The sequence below is a fragment of the Hyperoodon ampullatus genome, assembly GCF_949752795.1.
Source record: "Hyperoodon ampullatus genome assembly, chromosome: 4".
Classification (NCBI taxonomy): Eukaryota; Metazoa; Chordata; class Mammalia; order Artiodactyla; family Ziphiidae; genus Hyperoodon; species Hyperoodon ampullatus.
In genome coordinates, this window is record NC_136917.1 from 133,192,866 (window position 1) to 133,215,233 (window position 22,368).

Genomic DNA, 22,368 nt, shown 5'->3' on the forward strand with positions numbered 1-22,368 from the left:
AGTGAATTTTCACTGAGAGCCAACTGTGTGCCTGGTCCGAAGGATACAAGAATGATATGGTCTTTGTCCTCAAGTTGCTGACAAAATGCAAAAAGCAGTTTAAAATACTGTGTAATGGATGTGTGTCCAAGGTGCCATGGGGCAGATAAGTAGGGAGTGCCTTACTTAGCAGGGAAAGGGAAACAGGGGACAGGTATCCCCAACAGAAGGCTGAACATATATGTAGGTACCTAAAGTTTTGAAAACATAGTATGTTCAGGCAACAGCAAATTGTTCAGTGTGATCGGAGCCTTAAGCTGCATGGGGAAGAGTGAAAGATGAGGCTGAGCATTTAAGGTGTCAGATTACCCCAAAGGCAATATTTTCAATACTCAACTAATTTTCTTTCATCATAAACCAGCTGCCCGTCCCAACTTCACGTTTTTGTCAATGGGACCATCAGGGACCATCATTCTCACTATTCCCAAAGCCTGAAGTGTCATCTTCAGGTCTGCCTCAACAATTGTGACCAGTCCTCAAATTGAGTCATTTCGATATTCAAAACACTCTTTCATGTGTCCTTTTCTATTTTCCCTGTCAACATACTACTTAACACTTAATTAGTAGATTATTTCAAAGCTGTGTTAAATGCTCCCCTTTCTAATTTTTTTAAGTTAATTTTTAAAAACCCCTTATTTTACTGTATTACTAACCCTGAGCAAAAGAGGACAGTGATATTTTATTTATTTATTTTTTTATTTATTCCTACAGGATAAGTCCTTTCTTAGGCCCGTATTTTAAAAACATAATTCTTTTTGTTAAACCCCCGAATCTCAGGTTCTCTGCCTTCCATTAAAAACCACACAATTGTGGAATTAAGAGTAATCTGTAGAAAAGAAGATTTTGTTTCACTAACGTTGAGTTTTTATTCTGAACATAACATGTATTTTGTACTGAACAAGCGTTTTCAAAGGACAGGCACCCCTCACCCAAATCATCTTCCTTGTCACAATTCTGTTAATTTAGCAAATCACTCGCCTCCATGGGAGACATCATATATATACACTGACTCTAGGAACAGATAGCCTGTGTTGTAATCCTGGTTCCACTACTTACTAGTTCCAGCAGGATTCCTCATTTCTTAAAGCCTCATAGTAATTTTATGTGAAAAAAGGGGGAAGTGATGTTACCTACTTCACAAGGTTGAGGTAAAGATTGAGTTAATCTGTGTAGCCTAGTGCTTGGCGTGTGTGAGCACGCAGTACATGTTCGCTATAAAATGTTATGTACCTTGAAAACTTCTTGCTCATTCTCTCTGTACTCTTGTTGGTGTGACCTCATGCTGCTCTTGCATCCCTCTACCACTAAATGCTCTCCTTGAGGCCCTCCCTATTGCCTGTGATTTACCTGCTGCTTCAAGTTCAGCTCAGTTGCCTGTTCTTTAATAGTCTTTTTTAAAAAATTAATTAATGTATTTATTTGGTTTTGGCTACGTTGGATCTTTGTTGCTGCACGCGGGCTTTCTCTAGCTGTGGCGGGCAGGGGCTACTCTTCGTTGCAGTGCGCGCGCTTCTCATTGTGGTGGCTTCTCTTGTTGCAGAGCACAGGCTCTAGGCACGTGGGATTCAGTAGTTGTGGCATGTGGGCTCAGTAGTTGTGGCTCGTGGGCTCTAGAGCACAGGCTCAGTAGTTGTGGCGCACGGGCTTAGCTGCTCCACGGCATGTGGGATCTTCCCGGACCAGGGCTCGAACCCATGTCCCCTGCTTTGGCAGGCGGATTCTTAACCACTGTGCCACCAGGGAAGCCCTAATAGTCTTTTCTAACTACTCCAGTTCACGTTGACCTCTGAATTCCTATAGGGCCTTTTATATCATTTTAGAAATTAGTCATATTTTCTCTTTTGTGGTGTTCCTTTTAACATTTACATACAGTAAAATGTACTTTTTTTTGGTACAGTTCTGTGAGTTTTGACAAATACTTAGAGTTGTGGAATTACCATCACAATCAAGATATAGAACAATTTCATCATCCCTCAAAAATCTGTCTTAGTATTATTAGTTTTAAAACTGCTTCCTGAGTATGCCTTCCTTTGCTACTTGTACAATTTAGGCTCTTGAACCGAGTGCCCGTTTTACACTAATTGTCTCCTCTATGTATGGCATACTCTAGTATCAAGGATATAGTAAGTAGATGCTTGACTGTTTGAATTGTATAAAACAAAGCCTAAAAGTGTGGTAAATTTAAACATACTAAGAAATTACTAATTTAAGTTATTTAACTTCTCTTTGGTCTTTCATTTTATTTGGGTGAAAAATTTCAAATGAACATTATTTCTGTATAACTTGTTAAAGTGATTTTGGAGCCTTGCCAGGGCTAATAAAAACCATTTTTAATTTGTCTTCGGAAAACAAAGGGCTTATTTCTGTTCTTATTATCAAATATACTTACAGTTTCTATTTTTTTCTAACCCTATTAATTTAAATTTTAATATGAAACAAAATTTTATATCTTTTCCCTTCTTGACTACATTTGGCTGTTATGATGTATTATTGATTATTAAATGTATTTACTGAGTTTTGCCTTTTTTTCTTAAACATATTTAATGTATTGAGCAATTCAGTTAAAAATGAATTACGTACAACATGTAAAATACAAAACCTTCTTGTTTTCTCAACTTTCTTTTTTCATGGGCCAATGTTGCTGTCTTCCCTTGGGGTTTCCTTTATTGATTGTCCCTAAAATCAGAGGTCAACGCAAGTAAGAGAATTTAAACTTGATAAAGGTGGGGCTGATGTGGACAAGCTAATGATGCATGGTTTCCTCAGTCTTTACTCTTGGATGTAATGGAATAGTGTGATCCTTTTTCAGAAAGGGCAAAATACGGTTAAGATTTGCATCCCATTCAGTAGACTTTACTTCCTAATGAAGTGAATTGAATTTAACCATGTGTGTCTTTTTTTCCCTTCCCTAACAGCTTCCATGCCTATGGCTGTTCTAAATTTGGGCCAAATATATCCATTTCAGAGAGGCTTTTTCTGTAAAGACAACAGCATCCAGTATCCGTACCATGACAGTACCGTCACAACCACTGTCCTCAACACAGTGGGGCTTGGTTTACCCATTTCCTGTGTAAGTAAATGAATAAGTAGGTAGTGATGGGTTTGTTGTGCTGGAGGTTTTATGAAGTGATCGAATTGGGGTGGGGGTAAATACATAGTACTGTTGTCACCAGTGTTGGTGTGGTGAATGATTGCTTAAAGAATATAGCCACTGCTTCAGTCCAGGGCAGTGTTTCTCCAGTTAAAGGGAGATATTGCCCCAAATAACTTGATGTCATCATAAAGAATTATAGAATGATTATTTTAGAATGAAGAGTTCATTTAAGTCATTTTGGAGCAACACTTTTCAGTAGACAAGTGAAGAAACTTAGGCCCAGATACTTGCTCAAGCCCAGTAAGCTATTTTATGGCAGAGCTGAAACTAAGATTATGCTTGTTTTTTTTTTTTTTTTTTTTTTTTGCGGTACGTGGGCCTCTCACTGCTGCGGCCTCTCCCGTTGCGAAGCACAGGCTCCGGACGCGCAGGCTCAGCGGCCATGGCTCACGGGCCCAGCCGCTCCGCGGCATGTGGGATCTTCCCGGACCGGGGCACGAACCCTTGTGCCCTGCATCGGCAGGCAGACTCTCAACCACTGCGCCACCAGGGAAGCCCAGATTATGCTTGTTTTATCATGTTAATGGAAATTGAGGCCACAAAAAAGGAGACAGATTTATTTGTTAAATTTGAGAATACAGCTCATCAGAAAGAATGTAAATACATATGCAAAAGAAAATCCTCAGAATATATCAAAACTATATCACTGTTTTTTAAGTTGTACTATTCATCAGTTTGTAGGTTAATACTGGGTTTCATTACTTTAAATAACTGGACACTTTGCTTCTAGGTTAAATTTCACAAACTAGCTTAAGGTTGGCACTTGAGATATTGTGCTTACTTTCTCTATCCTTGGTTCGGATTTCTGCACCTTGCCCTGTGTCTCTCTGTGTGAGTTGGAAATGGATGAGAAGAAGCAGAATAAAGATTTACCTCCTTGAGTGTCTTGGGAGTCCAGCAGATCATGCCATACTTCTCTTTCGACAACTTGTCTCTCGTCAGTTGCCTTCCCCAGATAGTTGACTTACTTTTTTTTTTTTATTGTTTTAGCAAACTGAAGCCTTATTTCCACAGTAGGACAGACTGGCTTTTCTTTCCCTATTTTTCCCCCAAATTGGCTAAGAATAATAGCCTTGTTCTTTGGTTTTTCAGTTCATATCTGCGTTCAGTTCATATTTGCCTTTTTTGGCTAGCAAATTATTTTTTTATTTTTTGGTGATGTCTTTAGCACAGTATTCTGAAGGTGAAGGGGACTTGGATTTAGTTATGTTTCAAGATATATTAAACATTTCCACATGCAGTCTGTGCATCCTAATTTGATTAAAGCCACTTTCATAGAAGTAAAACGGAAGGAAAATCTGGGGTTAGTTTAAGGAAATATTTACTTTTTTCCTAAGAAGTAAATTCCATGATAACTGGTAACCTCTATTTTAGCCACCAGGCTTATGAAACAGTGTGCAGGAAAGCATGCAGATAGATGGAAGAACATTTATGTAAACATATCTTAATGTGCAAAAAAACCTTTACTCTAAGTTCATTAAAAAATGTGTTATTTGAAATCCTGTTATGTCTCCATTGTATGCAGTGTTTGCCTATTAAAATTCTCTTACTCTAGGATGTGGATTACTCCCATTTTCTTTTTTTTGCGGTACGCGGGCCTCTCACTGTTGTGGCCTCTCCCGTTGCGGAGCACAGGCTCCGGACGCGCAGGCTCAGCCGCCACAGCTCACAGGCCCAGCCGCTCCGCGGCATGTGGGATCCTCCCAGACCGGGGCACGAACCCGTGTCCCCTGCATCGGCAGGCGGACTCTCAACCACTGTGTCACCAGGGGAGCCCTACTCCCATTTTTGATTGGGGATTTTAGCGACATCATTCTTGGTGATTATTGTAAAAAACACAGAAATGTCAATAGCCTTTTAAACCAAAATTTAGAGTAATGGACTTTGCATTATCCTTTTCAACTGTTGTGGTGTGTGTGAATGCAACCAAAAAACCCCCAGGATTTTGAATTTCAGCACAAGTATTTTTCTAGCATTGATTATTATGTAGATTATTGCTACAAGTATTATTAGTGTGCTATATTAAGTAGATGATATTCACAGTTTTAAAGGATAAAATACAACTTGGAAGAAATATTTTCCCCTATTTTTGGTATTCTAATTGCTTTCAGATTACTTTTTTTTTTTTTTTGGTGGTACGTGGGCCTCTCATTGTTGTGGCCTCTCCCGTTGCGGAGCACAGACTCCGGACGCGCAGGCCCAGCAGCCATGGCTCACGGGCCCAGCCGCTCCGCGGCATGTGGGATCTTCCCGGACCGGGGCACGAACCCGTGTCCCCTGCATCGGCAGGCGGACTCTCAACCACTGCGCCACCAGGGAAGCCCCAGGTTACTTTTTTAAAATCACTTTTACTCCCTTTATTAATGTCTGAGGAAAAAGACAATACAGGATAAGTTTTGGGGGTTGAATTATTATATAATACTGCATCTCTAAAGTTTGAGATTCGGTAATATTTAGGAAGATGAGGCAGATAATTTACTGTGGATATATGGATTTTCTCAAGTTCTTTGTTTTTGGCATATAGTTTGAAAAATCATATTTCTTTAGGTGACTGTCCCAAAGGAGGTAAATGAGGCCCAGTATTTTTTAAAATTTTTGAGTAGCTACTTAAATGGTAATAAAAAATTGCTATGAAGAAAAAAAATGGATGGGTTAGTAATATGTTTATAAGGTGTAAAGTAATATATAAGTAAAGTGTTATATATGGCAAAAGTGGCCATAAGAGCCCTGCACTGTAGGAGGACATTGGTGTTTGTTGGGTTTTATGGCATGACAAGTCTCTCGTGCCACCCTTTCCTGTACTAGTCCAGAAAGCTGGTATCAAAATGGCCTATTGCCCACACTTGAATATTCTAACTCCTTTGTTTCCATGTTGACGTAAGTGCTGTGCTGCCTTTTCCCAGTTTCCCCCCAATTGGACAAGGCAATAAGCTTTGCTAGGGTAAGAATGGTCTGTTTTGCTCCACTTGTATCCTTAGTGTCAAGCACACTGCTTGGTATGTAATAGGTGTTTAATAAATATAGATAGAAAAATTTAATGAAAAAATACTAAATGTGAAATGGAATAAGATTGTCACTTATGTTTAATAATAATTACTATGATGAAAATTCAGCTTAACCCTTTGGAAATATATTGTATTTCCAAGTCATCTCTTAATATCAGATACCTCATTAAAATAGCTTTTCAGGAAAAAAATGGAACACTATCATACTGAATATATATCCTGATTAGAGATATCTTAAAATATGGGGGAACGTCTACTGGAATGAAAGAAATATGGTATTATGGAGCTTAATTTCTTAGGTTTGAAAAAAGTTTTATTTCCTTGTTTACTTATTCCGATGTGGAGCTGTATTTTTTGTCTACATTGTTGTGGAAAGTACTGCTTCAGTCAGTTCATATGGGCATTTATTCCAGCACCCTTTTTTTATATAATTGTCACAAAATGAAGTAGTACCAGATGCATCCTTAAGTAATTTGTTATAATCACAAACATTTCCTTTGTTTAAAACTGCTTTTTATGCTACTGTTGGAAGAGGTAATGTATAGATTTGGTATATTAAGTATTTGTTGTACATCCATTTTACAGAACACTTGAAAATATTTTGATAAATTTTAATATATTGGATGAACCTAAAGGAAAGAAAAGTTATATAAATATTGAGTATATACTGCCAATAATGAAAACTAAAGCTCAGTTGCACATTAGCCAAGCTTACTGAATTCCACTGCTGGTTTCCTAAATGCTGTGGCTTTTTAAAGGATTTCATAGGAAAAAATTTCTGCTCATAAAATCTTTTTTTAAAAAATTTATTTATTTATTTATTTATGGCTGTGTTGGGTCTGTTGCACGCAGGCTTCTCTAGTTGCAGCGAGCGGGAGCTACTCTTCATTGCAGTATGCACGCTTCTCATTGTGGTGGCTTCTCTTGTTGCGGAGCTCGGGCTCTAGGCAAGTGGGCTTCAGTAGTTGTGGTGTATGGGCTCAGTAGTTGTGGCTTGTGGGCTCTAGAGCGCAGGCTCAGAGGTTGTGGCGCATGGGCTTAGTTGCTTCGTGGCATGTAGGATCTTCCTGGACCAGGGCTCGAACCTGTGTCCCCTGCATTGGCAGGAGGATTCTTAACCACTACGCCACCAGGGAAGTCCCAAAATCTTCTTTTTAAAAGTAGTTTCAGGGAATGTTATGGAATGCCTTTTCTAAGGTTAAGTGGTCAAGAGCTGTTGCTTCACACACTGAGTACATCTCTATTAAATGACTAGACATTGTCTTTTAACTTTTCTACTGCATGTATCTTGACAAATCTGCAGGATTTAAGTGGGTTAAATGTTATTCCTGGATGGGAATATCTGATTTTTGAGAAACCCTAAAATCTCTTTCTACTAAGTGAGCTTCATCAGTGAATTATATGTGATAAGAAGATAATTGAGGGCTTCCCTGGTGGCGCGGCGGTTAAGAATCCGCCTGCCAATGCAGGGGACACGGGTTCAATCCCTGGCCCGGGAAGATCCCACATGCTGCGGAGCAACTAAGCCCGTGCGCCGCAACTACTGAGCCTGCACTCTAGAGCCTGCGAGCCGCAACTTCTGAGCCCATGTGCCACAACTACTGAAGTCCGCAGGCCTAGACCCCGTGCTCTGCAACAAGAGAAGCCACGACAATGAGAAGCCCACGCACCACAACAAAGAGTAGCCCCCGCTCACCACAACTAGAGAAAGCCCGTGCACAGCAACGAAGACCTAATACAGCCCAAAATAAAAACAAATAAATAAATTTATAAAAAAAAGATAATTGAAATTAAAATGTTCATTTTGCCTCCCACCAGGAATTAAGTCCTTTTACAGAGCATCTAAACTTGTACTCAGAGTTATACCCCTACCCCTGGCACTTTTTCAAGCAGAAGTGACATAATTTTTTAATTTGGTAAATATTGAACTGGCAAGATGACCAAACAAAAATATTTTTGATGGATGTAATGAGATTAATATGCAGTTATATTAAAATATATGAAAAAGGTCAAATATATCTTTTCATTAATTCCTTTTTATAAAATGGGCCAAATATATATATATATATATATATATTTTTTTTTTTTTTTTGCGGTACGCGGGCCTCTCACTGTTGTGGCCTCTCCTGTTGTGGAGCACAGGCTCCGGACGCGCAGGCTCAGCGGCCATGGCTCATGGGCCCAGCTGCTCCGCGACATGTGAGATCTTCCCGGACCAGGGCACGAACCCATGTCTCCTGCATTGGCAGGCGGACTCTCAACCACTGTGCCACCAGGGAAGCCCTATATATTTTAAAATAAACCTTTCATCTCTGAATACATGAAAATTCTAGAATGGTAATATCTGTGTTTTTCTGTTATGGACCAAAGAGTTTGAAGGCAGAGTATCTCAGTATAACTTATTTTGGGAATGTCATCTGTCATACTTTAGGTAAAAGTGAAGTGAAGGCATTTGTGTTAATATTTCATAAGTTTATTTTCCTCTTTCATAAATACTATTTTGAAAACTCTAGCTGGGGGTATTATATACTCTCCTTTTTTAGGTCCTAATAAATTGGTTGAAATTGTGACATTGTTTCCTTGAACACTTTTGTAATTAAAAATAAATTTGCAGCTTGGATTTGGCACTGAGTTTTTAGATAACAATGCCAAAAGCATGGTCCATGAGAGAAATAATAAGTTGTACTTAATTAAAATTAAAAACTTCCGCTCTGTGTAAAGCTACGCACTGGGGGAAAATATTTATAAAACACATATCTGATAAAGGACTTGTGTCCAAAATATACAAAGAACTCTTAAAACACAGCAAAAAACAAACAGCCCAATCAAAAAGTGGCAAAAAGGTCTGAATAGACACCTCAGTGAAGAAGATATACAAATGGCAAATAAGCATATGAAAAGTTGCTCCATATCATACTTCATTAGGGAATTGTAAACTAAAACAACAGTCAGATTCCTCTACACATCTATTAGAATGGCTAAAATTTGAAACACTGACAACACCAGATGCTGTGAGGATGTGGAGCAACAGAAGTTCTCAGTAATTGCTGGTGGGAATGTAAAATGGTAAAGCCGCTTTGGAAGACTGGCAGTTTTTTACAAAACTAAACATAGTCTTACCACAGGACCTAGCAATGGAGCTCCTAGGTATTTATCCAAATGCGTTGAAAACTTATGTCCACATAAAAACCAGCACATGATGTTTATAGCGGCTTTATTCATAATTGCCAAAGCTTGGAAGCGACTGAGATGTCCTTCAGTAGGTGAATGGATAAACTCTGGTACATCCATACAATGGAATATTATTCAGCTAAAAATAAATCAGCTATCTAGCCATAAAAACACATGGAAGAACCTTAAACATATTGCTAAATGAAAGAAGCCAATCTGAAAAGACTACCTGGTGTATGATTACAGCCATATGACATTCTGGAAAAGGCAAAACTGTGGAGATAGTAAAAAGATCAGTGGTTACTAGGGGTCGGTGGGAGGACAAAGGAGGAATGAACAGTTGGGGTACAGAGGATTTTTAGGGAAGTGAAACTGTTCTGTATAATATGGTAATGATGGATGCATGACATTATGTATTTGTCAAAGCCTATAGAACTGTACAGCATGAAGAATAATCCTTAATGTAAACTATGGAGTTAATAATAATGTATCAATATTGGTTCATCAGTTATAACAAATATACCATACCAATGAAAATTGTTCGTGATAGAGGAAATTAAGGGTGGTAGTTATGGGGAGGGAGTGTATCTTTTACTCTCTGCTCAGTTTTTTTAATAAACCTAAAATTACTTTAAGAAATAAAGTATATTAATCTTAAAAATTCTGAAAAGAAAAAAAATTTGCTCACAAAGTCTGGTGAAATGTCAGTGCTCTTTGTCTAAATAATATTAGTAATGATGATTATCCTCATAGCTAGTGAATAATTTATATATTCGTTGCAAGGAATGGGATTACTTGATAAGATGTAAAGAGTAAAATTTCAGGGCTTTGCTTCATATAATTTATCTATTTGTTAACTCATTTTATGAGAGTACTTGTTTTGCTTTGAGAGCATTGGTTCTTGCCAAGGGAAACGAGTGCAAAATTGGTTGACAGTTAAATAAATAAAATACTTTTAACTTATAAGACTTAATATCTAGTGAAGACTTAAATTTAGAAAACATGATAGTACTTAAAAATTCAGCGCAAGCTTTCAGTTTTTATAATGAAAAGAAAGCAACTGAAATCTTGTCATAGTCCTATAATTAAGAAAATATATGTGTGGGATATATTTAGTTCATTTTATGTAAGGGACCATTACCATTTCAAGTTTTTTTATGTAGTAGGTCTATATAATACATTAAAATTTTTTTGGCTCTCTGAAAAATAATAGATTGAGTTTAGCATCTTTTAACAGTGAAGATTTTATCTAAATACAGGTTCACAGTCCATTACCTGGAACTCTTGGAGCCAGAACTGTCTGAATTTTTGAAAGGTTATATGATTCATACATCTTAGGTAATGCCTTCAGCAGGGTCTAGGACAGTACCTTGTAATCAAAGACACTAATTTTTATGTAGTGAAATAAGACTAGTCAAAATAAGTGGAGTAAATAAAGGCTGGGGTCATTCCTTCATTTGTTCAGGTTAAGTTCTGCCATTAGATAAGTCCAGGTTAGGCTTTGGTGCCAAATGTCATGAAAGAACTAGGATTTTGAGGGCTTTGGGTTTTAGAATAAGGGATTATGGGCCTTTTAATGAAAGCTGATTTAAAATTATTTATTTCTTAGCCATGTTATGTGGTTACTTTAAACAAATATTTGAAAATCCTATTTAGTTTTTGTTGTGAAGCAGGACCTATGGTTAAAAGTGTAGGCTTAGAACTGTTTATGTGAAATGAACTCATTTGTGATTGGAGCGCAGGGTTAGTGATGTAAGCCATAAAAGATGAACATGTCCAATGCACTACAGTGATTTTTGAATGTTACCTTATTCAGTAATTGTGAAGCATGAGCAAAAATATTATCCTGTAAAGAACATTTTGGTGTTTCCCTGTAGCTACAAATAGCTTATATATCATATCTGGCTTTCTGGAAAATCACTTAATATTCTACTCTAGCCAAATTATTGTGGGCTCCATCTTTAAGAATTTTAAAAGGGTCTCCAGCATTTCTGTCAATTATCTTTAAGCTTCCATATTTAGAATGAGAATGAGATAGCATTTTTAAAATGGCAGTTTACTGCTTTATCATGAACCTGTGTTTCTAACATGACAAGAAATGAAATTCTGTTTACTTGTAGAAAGAAAAATTTTTGTGTTTTTACACCTGTTTTTGGACTGTGAACAATCAACACCAGTTCAGAGTGTGGTTCAGAAAGGTAACCTACTTTCAGAAGGCAGGTCCCAGTTGCTGCATCTCTGGCACCAGGGTAGGTAACAGCAGTGAGGAATCTTTTTAATCAGACTTTTCAAAGGCTGTCTTGGCTTAGAGGGCTGGGTGAGTGTGAGAGGGGATTAGATTTGGGGGGATCTTGTGAAATCTAGGGAAATATAAGCAGAGGTCACTGGCAGGACAGTAAGAGTGGGGAGGATGGTCTAGTGATGCACTGATTTTCTCGGTAGAATATGTGGGATTGTATATGTTTTCAATCAAATACATTCTTTTTTTTTTTTAATTTAGTTTATTTATTTTTGGCTACGTTGGGTCTTTGTTGCTGACCGCGGGCTTCTCTTTGTGGTAGCTTCTCTTGTTGCAGAGCACGGGCTCCAGGCGTGTGGGCTTCAGCAGTTGTGGCTCTTGGGCTCTAGAACGTGGGCTCAGTAGTTGTGGCACACGGGCTTAGTTGTTCCGTGGCATGTGGGATCTTCCCGGACCAGGGCTTGAACCCGTGTTCCCTGCACTGGCAGGCAGATTCTTAGCCACTGCACCACCAGGGAAGTCCAATCAAATACATTCTTATACTTGAGTATTAATCTTCTGATACACTTAAAGGCATCCTTTTAGAAGCTATCAAAATCTGAGAGAAAAAGTGAAATTTCTGACAAATTAATTTCTCTGTTACTTGGGGGAGTATGCCCTTGTGTAGTTTTAGCAGCAGATTTTCCATTTCCAATGTGGAGAGTAACTGCTTTGTGGGACCCAGTAAGAAAAATCACTGGACAAGGAGATGGAAAGAGTGACTGCGAAGGCACCCATTTTGTTTAGTGTAAAATTTTGTTTATTCTCTAAGAAAAGATTATAATTGGGTACTCATTGGTTTAGAATTTTTGCATATATGGTAAATGGAAGGCTGTGTTTGTTCTGTCATTTATTGAGTGGCTTTTGTGTCTGAGGTACTTCTGTGTTATAGATTCTTTCCTCATAACAACTCTCTGAGGTTGGCAGGTATTTCTCTTTTATAGCTATTAAGAGGCCAAGTTGGGATTTTAACTCCACCAAGTCTGCATCCTCTGTTGTTCACATTCTTTTTGACAGTCCCTTATTGTTTTCAGTGTGGTGTGGGTCTGTTTGGATGGAAAGTAGGTAAATCCAGTAAACTCTTTTGTTTTGGTTTTCTTTTATCAGTTAAACGTTGTCAATATGAGTCTAGGTGGTGAAGATTAGATTAGAGAAGAGTGGTGGGAAACTTGGGTTAGTGTGATAGCAGCCACCAAAGCATGTAGTGGAGCTTATCTGTCTAGGTTGACTTTATCACCTAGAAGAATTTCTGAATCATGATCTAGACTCGTTGAGTGAAAATCTGAATTTGAATCTTGTTTCTTAGCTCTACTCCTGAAATTCAGTATGACCTTGTGCAAGTCACTTGATCTGTTCATATATATTTCTCTAACTATAAAAAGGGTGCTTTTTGGTTTATCAGAAAGCCACGAGAAGAGGGTTTGTTTCATGGATGCCAACACCTAACCTATCTCAAAGTCTGTCCTTGTTCTTTTTTTTTTTTTTTTTTTTTTGCGGTACGCAGGCCTCTCACTGTTGTGGCCTCTCCCATTGTGGAGCCACAGGCTCCGGACGCGCAGGCTCAGCGGCCATGGCTCACGGGCCCAGCTGCTCCGCGGCACGTGGGATCTTCCCGAACCGGGGCACGAACCCGTGTCCCCTGCATTGGCAGGCGGACTCTCAACCACTGCGCCACCAGGGAAGCCCTGTCCTTGTTCTTAAGAAGAGAGTTCACTGATTTAACTCCCAGTATAGTAAACCACTTTGGTATTATACTTTGGAGAAAGGCACTGCCAATTATCCATCATTTATGCGAGAGTGTAATGCTTTGCTTATAATTCTTTCCCTGATCTTTTCTCATTGTCTGTCTGTACTACTCGTTTTGGGCTTAAATATGCTTTTCTCTGGACCTTAAAGCAACTCTATAAGAATGCGTGGTCATTTATTATACTTGATATACTTCAGTAGCTTCCTTGGGAATTTTTTAAGAATAAACTGCTCTTCCCCCTCCAATTTAATAAGAAATTTTCAGTTCCCTTAACTTTTCTACCTCAGAGATCCTGTCCTTTGTCTTCCTCAGCCATTTACCTCCCATGTCATATCCTAGTTGATGCCATTTCTAATAACTTAAACCCCTCCATAATCTGAATTTTAAGCATTCTACTCTATAATCACCACCTTTATGCAAATAGTTCCTGTCAATCACCAGCAGTTTCCAAGTTGTTAAATCCAGTGCTCTTCAATCTCTCAGCACCATAATAAAACATTTAGAAAAAATTGTAGACTCATAGAAGTTGAAAAAATAGTTCAGAGTTCCCATGTACCCGTCACACAGCTCCCCCCAAAGATGACATCTTACATAACAATGGTTAAATCATCAGTACTGTTAACCAGAATACAGACCTTATTCAGATATCACCAGTTTTTGCATGCACTCTTTTTGTGTATGTGTATAATTCTGTGAACTTTATCACTTGTATAGATTCGTGTAACCATTACCACAGTCAGGGTTCAGAATTGTTCATCACCTCATGAAAACTCCCTCCTACCATCTCTCTGTGTCACATCCTCGCCCAATCCCTAACCCTTGGCAACCACTAACCTACTCTCTACTATACCTACTATAATTCTATCAAGTATGTTATATAAATGGATTCATACAGTATTTATCCTTTTTAAATTGGCTTATTTTCCCCTTGGAGTTATACCCTTGAGATCTATCCAAGTTGTTGAGTGCATCAATGGTGTGTTGGTTTTTTTCTTTTCTGTTGAGTAGTATTCTGATATATGGATGTATCACAGCTTACTTATCTGTTTGTCTATGAAGGAACATGTTGGTTATTTCCAGTTTTTGACTATTACAAATAAAACTCTATGAACATGTGTCTACAGGTTTTTGGGTAAATACAAGTTTTAATTTTTCCAGGGTAGATAGCCAGTCATAGGATTTCTAGGTCTTTTGGTAAATGTATGTTTAAATTTATAAGAAACTGCCAGACTGTTTTCCAGAGTGGTTGAACCATTTTGCATTCTCACCAGCAGTGTATAATGTTCTGCATCTTCACCAACACTAGTATTGTCAGTATTTTTTATTTTTACTATCTGTAAGTGTGTAGTAATATCTCATTGGGGTTTTCATTTGCTTTTCTCTAATGGCTACTGATGTTGAACATCTTTTCATGTGCTTGCTTGCTATCCATGCATACCTCTTTGGTGAAGTGTATGTTCAAGTCTTTGCTCATTTTTGGATTAGATTTTTTGAAACTGTAGTTTAGGGAGATCTTCATATATTCTGGTATAGAAAGTCTTTTGTTGAATATGAGATTTGCAAGTATTGTTTTTACCAGTCTGTAGCTTATCTTTTCATTTTCTTGAAAGTATCTTTTGAGAGCACAAGTTTTTGGTTTTGATGAATCAAGTTTATGAATATACATTTTTGTCTTTTATAGACTCTGCTTTTGGTGTTATGTCTAAGAATTCTTTACCTAACCCTATTACAAAGACTTTTTTCTGTGTTTTCTTCAAAAAGTTTTATAATTTTCTGTGTTCTGCTTATCTCTGTGATCCATTTTGTGTTGTTTTGTATAAAGGGTGAGGTTTAGGTCAAGGTTCATCTTTTTTTTTTGTGTGTGTGTGTATGGGTGGCCAATTGTGCCAACATCATTTGCTAAAATGACTCTCCTTTCTCCATTGAGTTGCTTTTGTACCTTTGTAAAAAAAAAATTAGTTGGCTGTCCTCTTGTGGGTCTATTTCTGGACTCTGTTCTTGCTTCATTGATATACTATATGTCTTTCCTTCCTCTTATACCACACTTTTTTTTTTTTTTTTTTTTTTTTTGAGGTACGCGGGCCTCTCACTGTTGTGGCCTCTCCCGTTGCGGAGCACAGGCTCCGGATGCGCAGGCTCAGTGGCCATGGCTCATGGGCCCAGCTGCTCTGCGGCACATGGGATCTTCCCGGACCGGGGCACGAACCCGTGTCCCCTGCATCGGCAGGTGGACTCTCAACCACTGCGCCACCAGGGAAGCCCCACATTGTCTTGATTACTGTAGTTATATATTGGTGGTAAGAAAAGATATACTGAGTAGCTTAAAATCAAATGGGAAAAAATAAAATATAGTACATTTTTCTAAAAAACAATTCAGGAAGTATTCCTCTAAGTTTATTATTCTTTTTCAAATTTGCTTTAGCTATCTAGTTCCCTTGCTTTCCCACATAAATTTTAGAATCAATCTATCTATGAAAAAATCTGGCTGGAATTTTGATAAGAATTGCATTAAAAGCTATAGATCAATTTGGGCAGAATTGACATCTTTACTTTGTTAAATATTCCAATCCATGAAGATGCTATGTCTTTTCATTTATTTAGGTCTTTGATTTTTTTCACCACTGTTTTGTAGTTTTCAGCATACAGATCCTATATTTTATTAGGTTTATACCTAAGTATTTCAGTTTTCTGAACTATTATAAATGGTATTATGTTTTTAATTTTGGTTTCCAATTGTTCATTGCTACTATATAGAAGTATGATTGATTTTTATGGGTTGACCTTATATCCTGTGATCTTGCTACACACACTTATTAGTTCTAGGAGTTTTGGAATAGATTTCTTGGGGTTTTCTATACTCTCCTGGTTTTAATTCTACTTTAGTGGCTGCTTTTTCTCATTCTACTTTGCAACTTCCTTCTCTTCTTCCTGACCTTTTAATTTTGCAATTCTCTGGGTATCAGTCCTTGGGTCCTCTTTTCTCCTCTATACTCATTCCTTGGTGATCTCATCCAGTTTCATGGCTCTAATACCACCTCTATGTTAAATTTATATCTTCAGCCTGAACCTTTCCCCCAGTGAACCTTACATCCAACTGCCTCCCTGACATCTCTACTAATAGGCAACTCAAACTTGATGCATCCAAGTATGAACTCTTGGATTTATTCCTTGCTCCCCCTTTTCAGTCTCTAGTCTTCCTCATCTCAGTTAATCCAGCTTTAAACTTCTGGTCTCCCAAATGGAACATCTTAGGATCATTATTGACTCCTTATTTCTCACACTCATATCCAGTCCATCCATCAGTAAATACCGTTGATGCTACTTCCAAAATAAATCCAGAATTTGCCAGCGTTAAGACCCGTGCCATTACTTGCAGTCCCTTCCCAACTCAAGCCTGTAGGAACTCAGTTAATTGTTAAATAATTGAATAATTGCTTCTTTATTAGAGAAATCTCTGAGATCTTTCTCTAGTTGAATTATAATGTCCCTTAATGTTGACAGAAATAACAATTATTTTTACATCTTCCTTAAGTTTCCTGCATTCTTAAGACTGTGATTATGGACTGTGATTATGGATTCTTAAGACTGTGATTACAGATGCCACTCTCTCCTGGGCACCTGATATGTTTTATATACATATAATGGAATACTATTCTGCAATAAAAAGGAACAAAATACCAATCTATGCTACACCATGGATGAAACTTAAAACAAAAATTTTTCCTGGAGGCATTTGTGTAGTTTTCACTGGAAGAGTTCCCTTAACATGTAAAAAAGTTTTTAACCATAGTTTCTCAGTTTTGCTGGACACTCCATCACCAATCTTTCTAAAACAGTTGTTAGCATTTATATTATGGTTTCAAGATCCTTATTATTTGTGTAGGAGGAAGTTGAAGAAGATGTTGTGTGACCATGATCTTATGTTGTCTTTTCCTGTCTCTGGTAAAAGGATGGAGAGGTGTTCTGGTGTGTTTAGTTTGTGGAAGCAATGAGTTATATATCACTTATTCTCTTTTGAACCATTATAAATATTCACTCGTGGGCTTCCCTGGTGGCGCAGTGGTTGAGAGTCCGCCTGCCGATGCAGGGGACACGGGTTCGTGCCCCTGTCTGGGAAGATCCCACATGCCGCGGAGCGGCTGGGCCCGTGAGCCATGGCCGCTGAGCCTGCGCTCCCGGAGCCTGTGCTCCACAACGGGAGAGGCCACAACAGTGAGAGGCCCGTGTACCGCAAAAATAAATAAATATTCACTTGTAGAAGGTGGAAGGCTATATTTATTGGTGGGTGAGTATGAGTTTACTATGCATAGAATCTGATTCTTAAATGGGGTAATACGACTAGCCACGTGGGCATATTAAAAAGCAAAATGTGGGAATGTAAAGTGGTGCAGCTATTTTGGAAAATGTTTGGCAGTTTCTTAAAAAGTTAAACGTAAACTTACCACATGACCCAGACATTCCACTCCTAGGAGTCTACTCATTTGAAATGAAAATAATGTCCACACAAAGACTTGTAAATGAATGTTTATAGTGATATTAGTCATAATAGGCAAAAACTGGAAACAACCCAAGTATCCATTAACTGGTGACTGGGTAAACCAAATGTAACATATACATACAATATGATACTATTTAGCAATAAAAAGGAACAAAATGCATGCTACAACATGGATGAACCTCAAAAATATTATGCTAAGTGATATAAACCACTTACAAAATACCACATATTGTATGACTCCATTTTTATGAAATGTTCAGAAAAGGCAAATCTATGTAGATACAGAAAACATACGAGTGGTTGCCTGGGGTTGGTGGTGGGAAAAAAGGTTGAATGCAGATGGGCTCATGGGAATTTTTTTGGGTAAGGAAAATGTTCTAAAACTGGATTGTGGTGATGGTTGCACAACTCTCTACATTTACCAAAGTCATTGAATTATGTATTTAGAGTGGATAAATTTTTTGGTTTGTAAATTATACCTCAATGAAGTTGTTTTAAAGAAGGAAATGAAAATGAATTTTGTAAACTGAAGTATTAAGAGAAACATTGTATGACAAATGCAGTCATTTGACAAATGGTGAAAAGGGATTGTTTTAGAAGTGTAATCTTTCAGGTAAAAGGAAAAGGGTACTTGATTTGAATAGATGAAAGAGTAAATGGAACCCTTCATTTTTGCCCTAAAACCTATAGTAAATGTCAAAGATAGCATCAGATACCCTTAAAATTTTGCATTTCTGTAACATTTGTATACTGTGGCTGGTAGAATAAATTGGTGGTGTAAAAAAACTTTTCTGGAACAGTTTGTCAAGGACCTTAACATCTATATCCTTTGCTATAATTCCACATAAAAAATATATTCTAAGGAAATAATTAGAAATGCAAACAAGGATTGGTATTTAGAAATGTTCATTATAGCATTATAGAGGATAATCAAACAATAATAACCTATATGGTCTCAAAGTAGGGGGAATGGTTACAATTGTTTTAGTTATGGCTCTGTTGGTTGCAAGGAGCAGAATCCCTTTCTAACTAGCTTAAGTGAAATTGGGCTTTGTTGAAAGGATATAAGGTGCTTTAACAACCCCCCAAACAGCAAGATCAGTGCAGCCCTTTGGTAGTGGGGAACCAAAGCTGCTTTCACCTTTTCTCATTTTCGGGTCAGACTAGTCACTTCAGTTTTCTTTGCAGACCTGCTTTATTTATCCTCAGCCTCTTCTCCTGCCAGTCTTCTAGTGCATTGATCAGTGCTGTTTACCAGCTCTGACTGAGTCAGTCTTTGTTCTAGTTCCAAAATTTCCAGAGCAGGACTCTGGACTAGCTCATCTTTTCCAGCCCTAAGTGGGTCAGTGAACACCTGGTGATTTGGTCTTCCTCTCCATCCTTCTTGGGGGGGTCTACATTCAGGTTTAGTTATTTAGTGAAAATGAAATGGCTTTGGGTAATAACTTTGATGTAATACATCTCATGAGTTTATATGAGAGATTGCAAATATTAATATTAATTTAAAACATTTCTAGGGCCTTCTGTGATACAGTCTCTTCACTTAAACTCTCAGAAAGGTAATGTGCATTTTTGGTAGATTCATGCTTATTTTCTTATCATTTCTTACTAAAACCTCTGTGGTCTGGTTTCCACTCCTTCTTCCTTATTGAAACCACTTTTGCTAAGTTTGGCAATTGAAAACCCATTGGGCACTGTGGACCAATCACCACCTCCTGAAATGCTGTCTTTGGACTTGGCCTGAATGATGCCGCTTTCTCCTGACCTTCCCTCAGCCTACCAAGTCTGCTGCCTCAGTGGATCCTCTTGCTGTGCTCATCCCTTTAATATTGCTATTGCCCCATGCCTCGCCTTTCACTTCTTTTCACTTACACAATTTCTTTTACCTTTGTGACTTCAGGGATGCTTTACTATCCCCAAATCCTGCCTCTATACCAGACCCCCTCTACTGAGATTCTGACTCTGATAACCAGCACCTTTTTGAGTATCACCACTTAGAGCCTCACCAGTTCCTGTTCTTTTGAAACTTCATAGCTCTTTGTATCTCTGTTTATTCTCTGCTGTAATTATGTACTGTGCCTTATTCAACTTTGTATTCTTTGTATCATTTCACAGAATTCCTTGCACAATGGATTCACTCAATATTTGCCCACTTGAATATTCCTATTTTTAAAAATGGACTAATTATACTTGTTTGTGTCCCACAAAATTTTTTTCTAAATCTAAGAGTAATTTCTTTTGTGGTCCAAGGGAAAAAAACAACTTACTGTTAATGGGTATGCTTAAGAACATTTTTCAATATATTTGGGTCTATTAATACAAATTTTTCTTGAGAATAAGGATAGAAAGCCTACTGAGTTTTGGACACTAATCATATGTGGATTTAATTTCTGTACTACATACCTTTTCTTATTCCAAAAGAAAGAAATGCTAATTGAAAAATTCAACCAATTTGGAAAAATGCATTGTAGACACTGAAAGTTTCCATTATTTTATATAGAGTTCTTACAAGTAAAAGGAATTCTAGAAGTGGAGGTTGTTTGTAAATACAAAATAAATTTGCTCATTGAGTTAGAGTTGAAGGCTGAGCATTTAGTTATTGCATAGGGCTGGCGACAGTTAAAATTATAGATCTGAGTATTCACCTCTACAGTGTGTACTGTTAAGTGCAAAAGGTTTGTGCTGCAACTGTGGTATTTGTATTAAAGGCTTGGGCATTTCACCCCTTCCTCTGTATGCAGACAATTTGGTGAATCAGAGGATAGTCTGAATTCAGATATGAGAGGTAGTATAAGGGTCAGTTAGCAAAGTCAGCTCTAGTTTAATTTTTTTTTAAATGTTGCATTTACTAGAAATAAAGCTTTGGAAAACTTGTAAGCATCTTAAAGACTTAAAAAAAAACTCAATAACCATTTGCCTTTTTAATTTGCATCTACACTAGATAAACAGTACATGAAGCAAGAATAAATTCTAATTACTCCATTTGCTAATAGAGAGCCTTAAGGGAAATAGCCCTCTAATTCATAGTGAAAATGAAGTGTAAGGATTTTCTCTTTCATTTACTTCCCTTTCTCTTCTCCTTCCCACCTAATGTAATAAAATTAGCTAAGGCAATACTTTACTTTTTTTTTTTTTTTTTTTTTTACGGTACGCGGGCCTCTCACTGTTGTGGCCTCTCCAGTTGCGGAGCACAGGCTCCGGACGCGCAGGCTCAGTGGCCATGGCTCACGGGCCCAGCCGCTCCGCGGCATGTGGGATCTTCCTGGACCGGGGCACGAACCCGTGTCCCCTGCATTGGCAGGCGGACTCCACCACTGCGCCACCAGGGAAGCCCAATACTTTACTTTTAACATGAACCTGCAGGCTAAGAGTTATTAGATTTATTTATCTTGTTTTATTTTATTGGTAAGAGATATCTTTCCTATAGCACCGTTTTCCATTCTCTGAAATTCTCAGGTTCTAGCCACATTATAAACCTGTTCTTTAATAAATATTTTGTTGGCTAGATATTTATTTATTGTTGTTTGAGGTGAAAATGTTTGTGCTCAAATGTTTTATTTTAATCTTTTTAAAATAAATTTATTTTATTTTTATTTTCGGCCGCGTTGGGTCTTCGTTGCTGCACGTGGGCTTTGTGGCGAGCAGGGGCTACTCTTTGTTGTGGTGCGCCGACTTCTCATTGCGGTGGCTTCTCGTTGTGGACCATGGGCTCTAGGTGCGCGGGCTTCAGTAGCTGTGGTGCATGGGCTCAGTAGTTGTGGCTTGTGGGCTCTAGAGCTCAGGTGCTGTAGTTGTGGCACACGGGATTAGTTGCTCTGCGACATGTGGGATCTTCCTGGACCAGGGCTCGAACCCGTGTTCCCTTCATTGGCAGGTGGATTCTTAACCACTGCGCCATCTGGGAAGCCCTGTGCTCAAATGTTTTAAAATATTACTGGAAACTTGAAATTTATCTCCTTGTATCTAGATACTAATATTGTAGCTGACTAACTTATTCATTCCTCTTGAAAGATTAAGAATGCTACTCTTTGCTTTTTTCATTTATTTTATTTTTTAATGATTACCACAGTAGGTTTAGTGAACGTCCATCATCTCATACAGACACAACATTCAAGAAATAGAAAAAAATTTTTTCCCTTGTGATGAGAACTTTTAGGATGAACTCTGTTAACAATTTATAACATACAGCAGTGTTAATTATCTTTATCATGTTGCACATTACATCACTAGTACTTAACTTTTTTTTTTAAACATCTTTATTGGAGTATACTTGCTTTACAATGGTGTGTTAGTTTCTGCTGTATAACGAAGTGAATCACCTATATGCATACATATATCCCCATATCCCCTCCCTCTTGCATCTCCCTCCCACCTTCCCTATCCCACCCCTCTAGGTGGTCACAAAGCACAGAGCTGAGCTCCCTCCCTGTTCTATGCAGCTGCTTCCCACTAGCTATCTATTTAGTTAGTTAGTTA

The 22,368-nt window shown here is 38.0% G+C and overlaps 1 protein-coding gene across 2 annotated transcripts in view; it reads left to right on the forward strand.

Annotated features, from left to right (window-relative positions):
* PLPP1 (phospholipid phosphatase 1) overlaps positions 1–22,368 on the forward strand; it is a 114,902-nt gene that overhangs the window by 33,333 nt on the left and 59,201 nt on the right. Inside the window, exon 2 of one of the 2 annotated variants that reach the window (XM_079703249.1) lies at positions 2,955–3,109. The exons of the other annotated variant lie outside the window; for it this stretch is intronic. Coding sequence (XP_079559375.1) covers positions 2,955–3,109 — 155 coding nt within the window. The remainder of the gene's footprint in view (positions 1–2,954; positions 3,110–22,368) is intronic. 2 annotated transcript variants of the gene reach the window in all.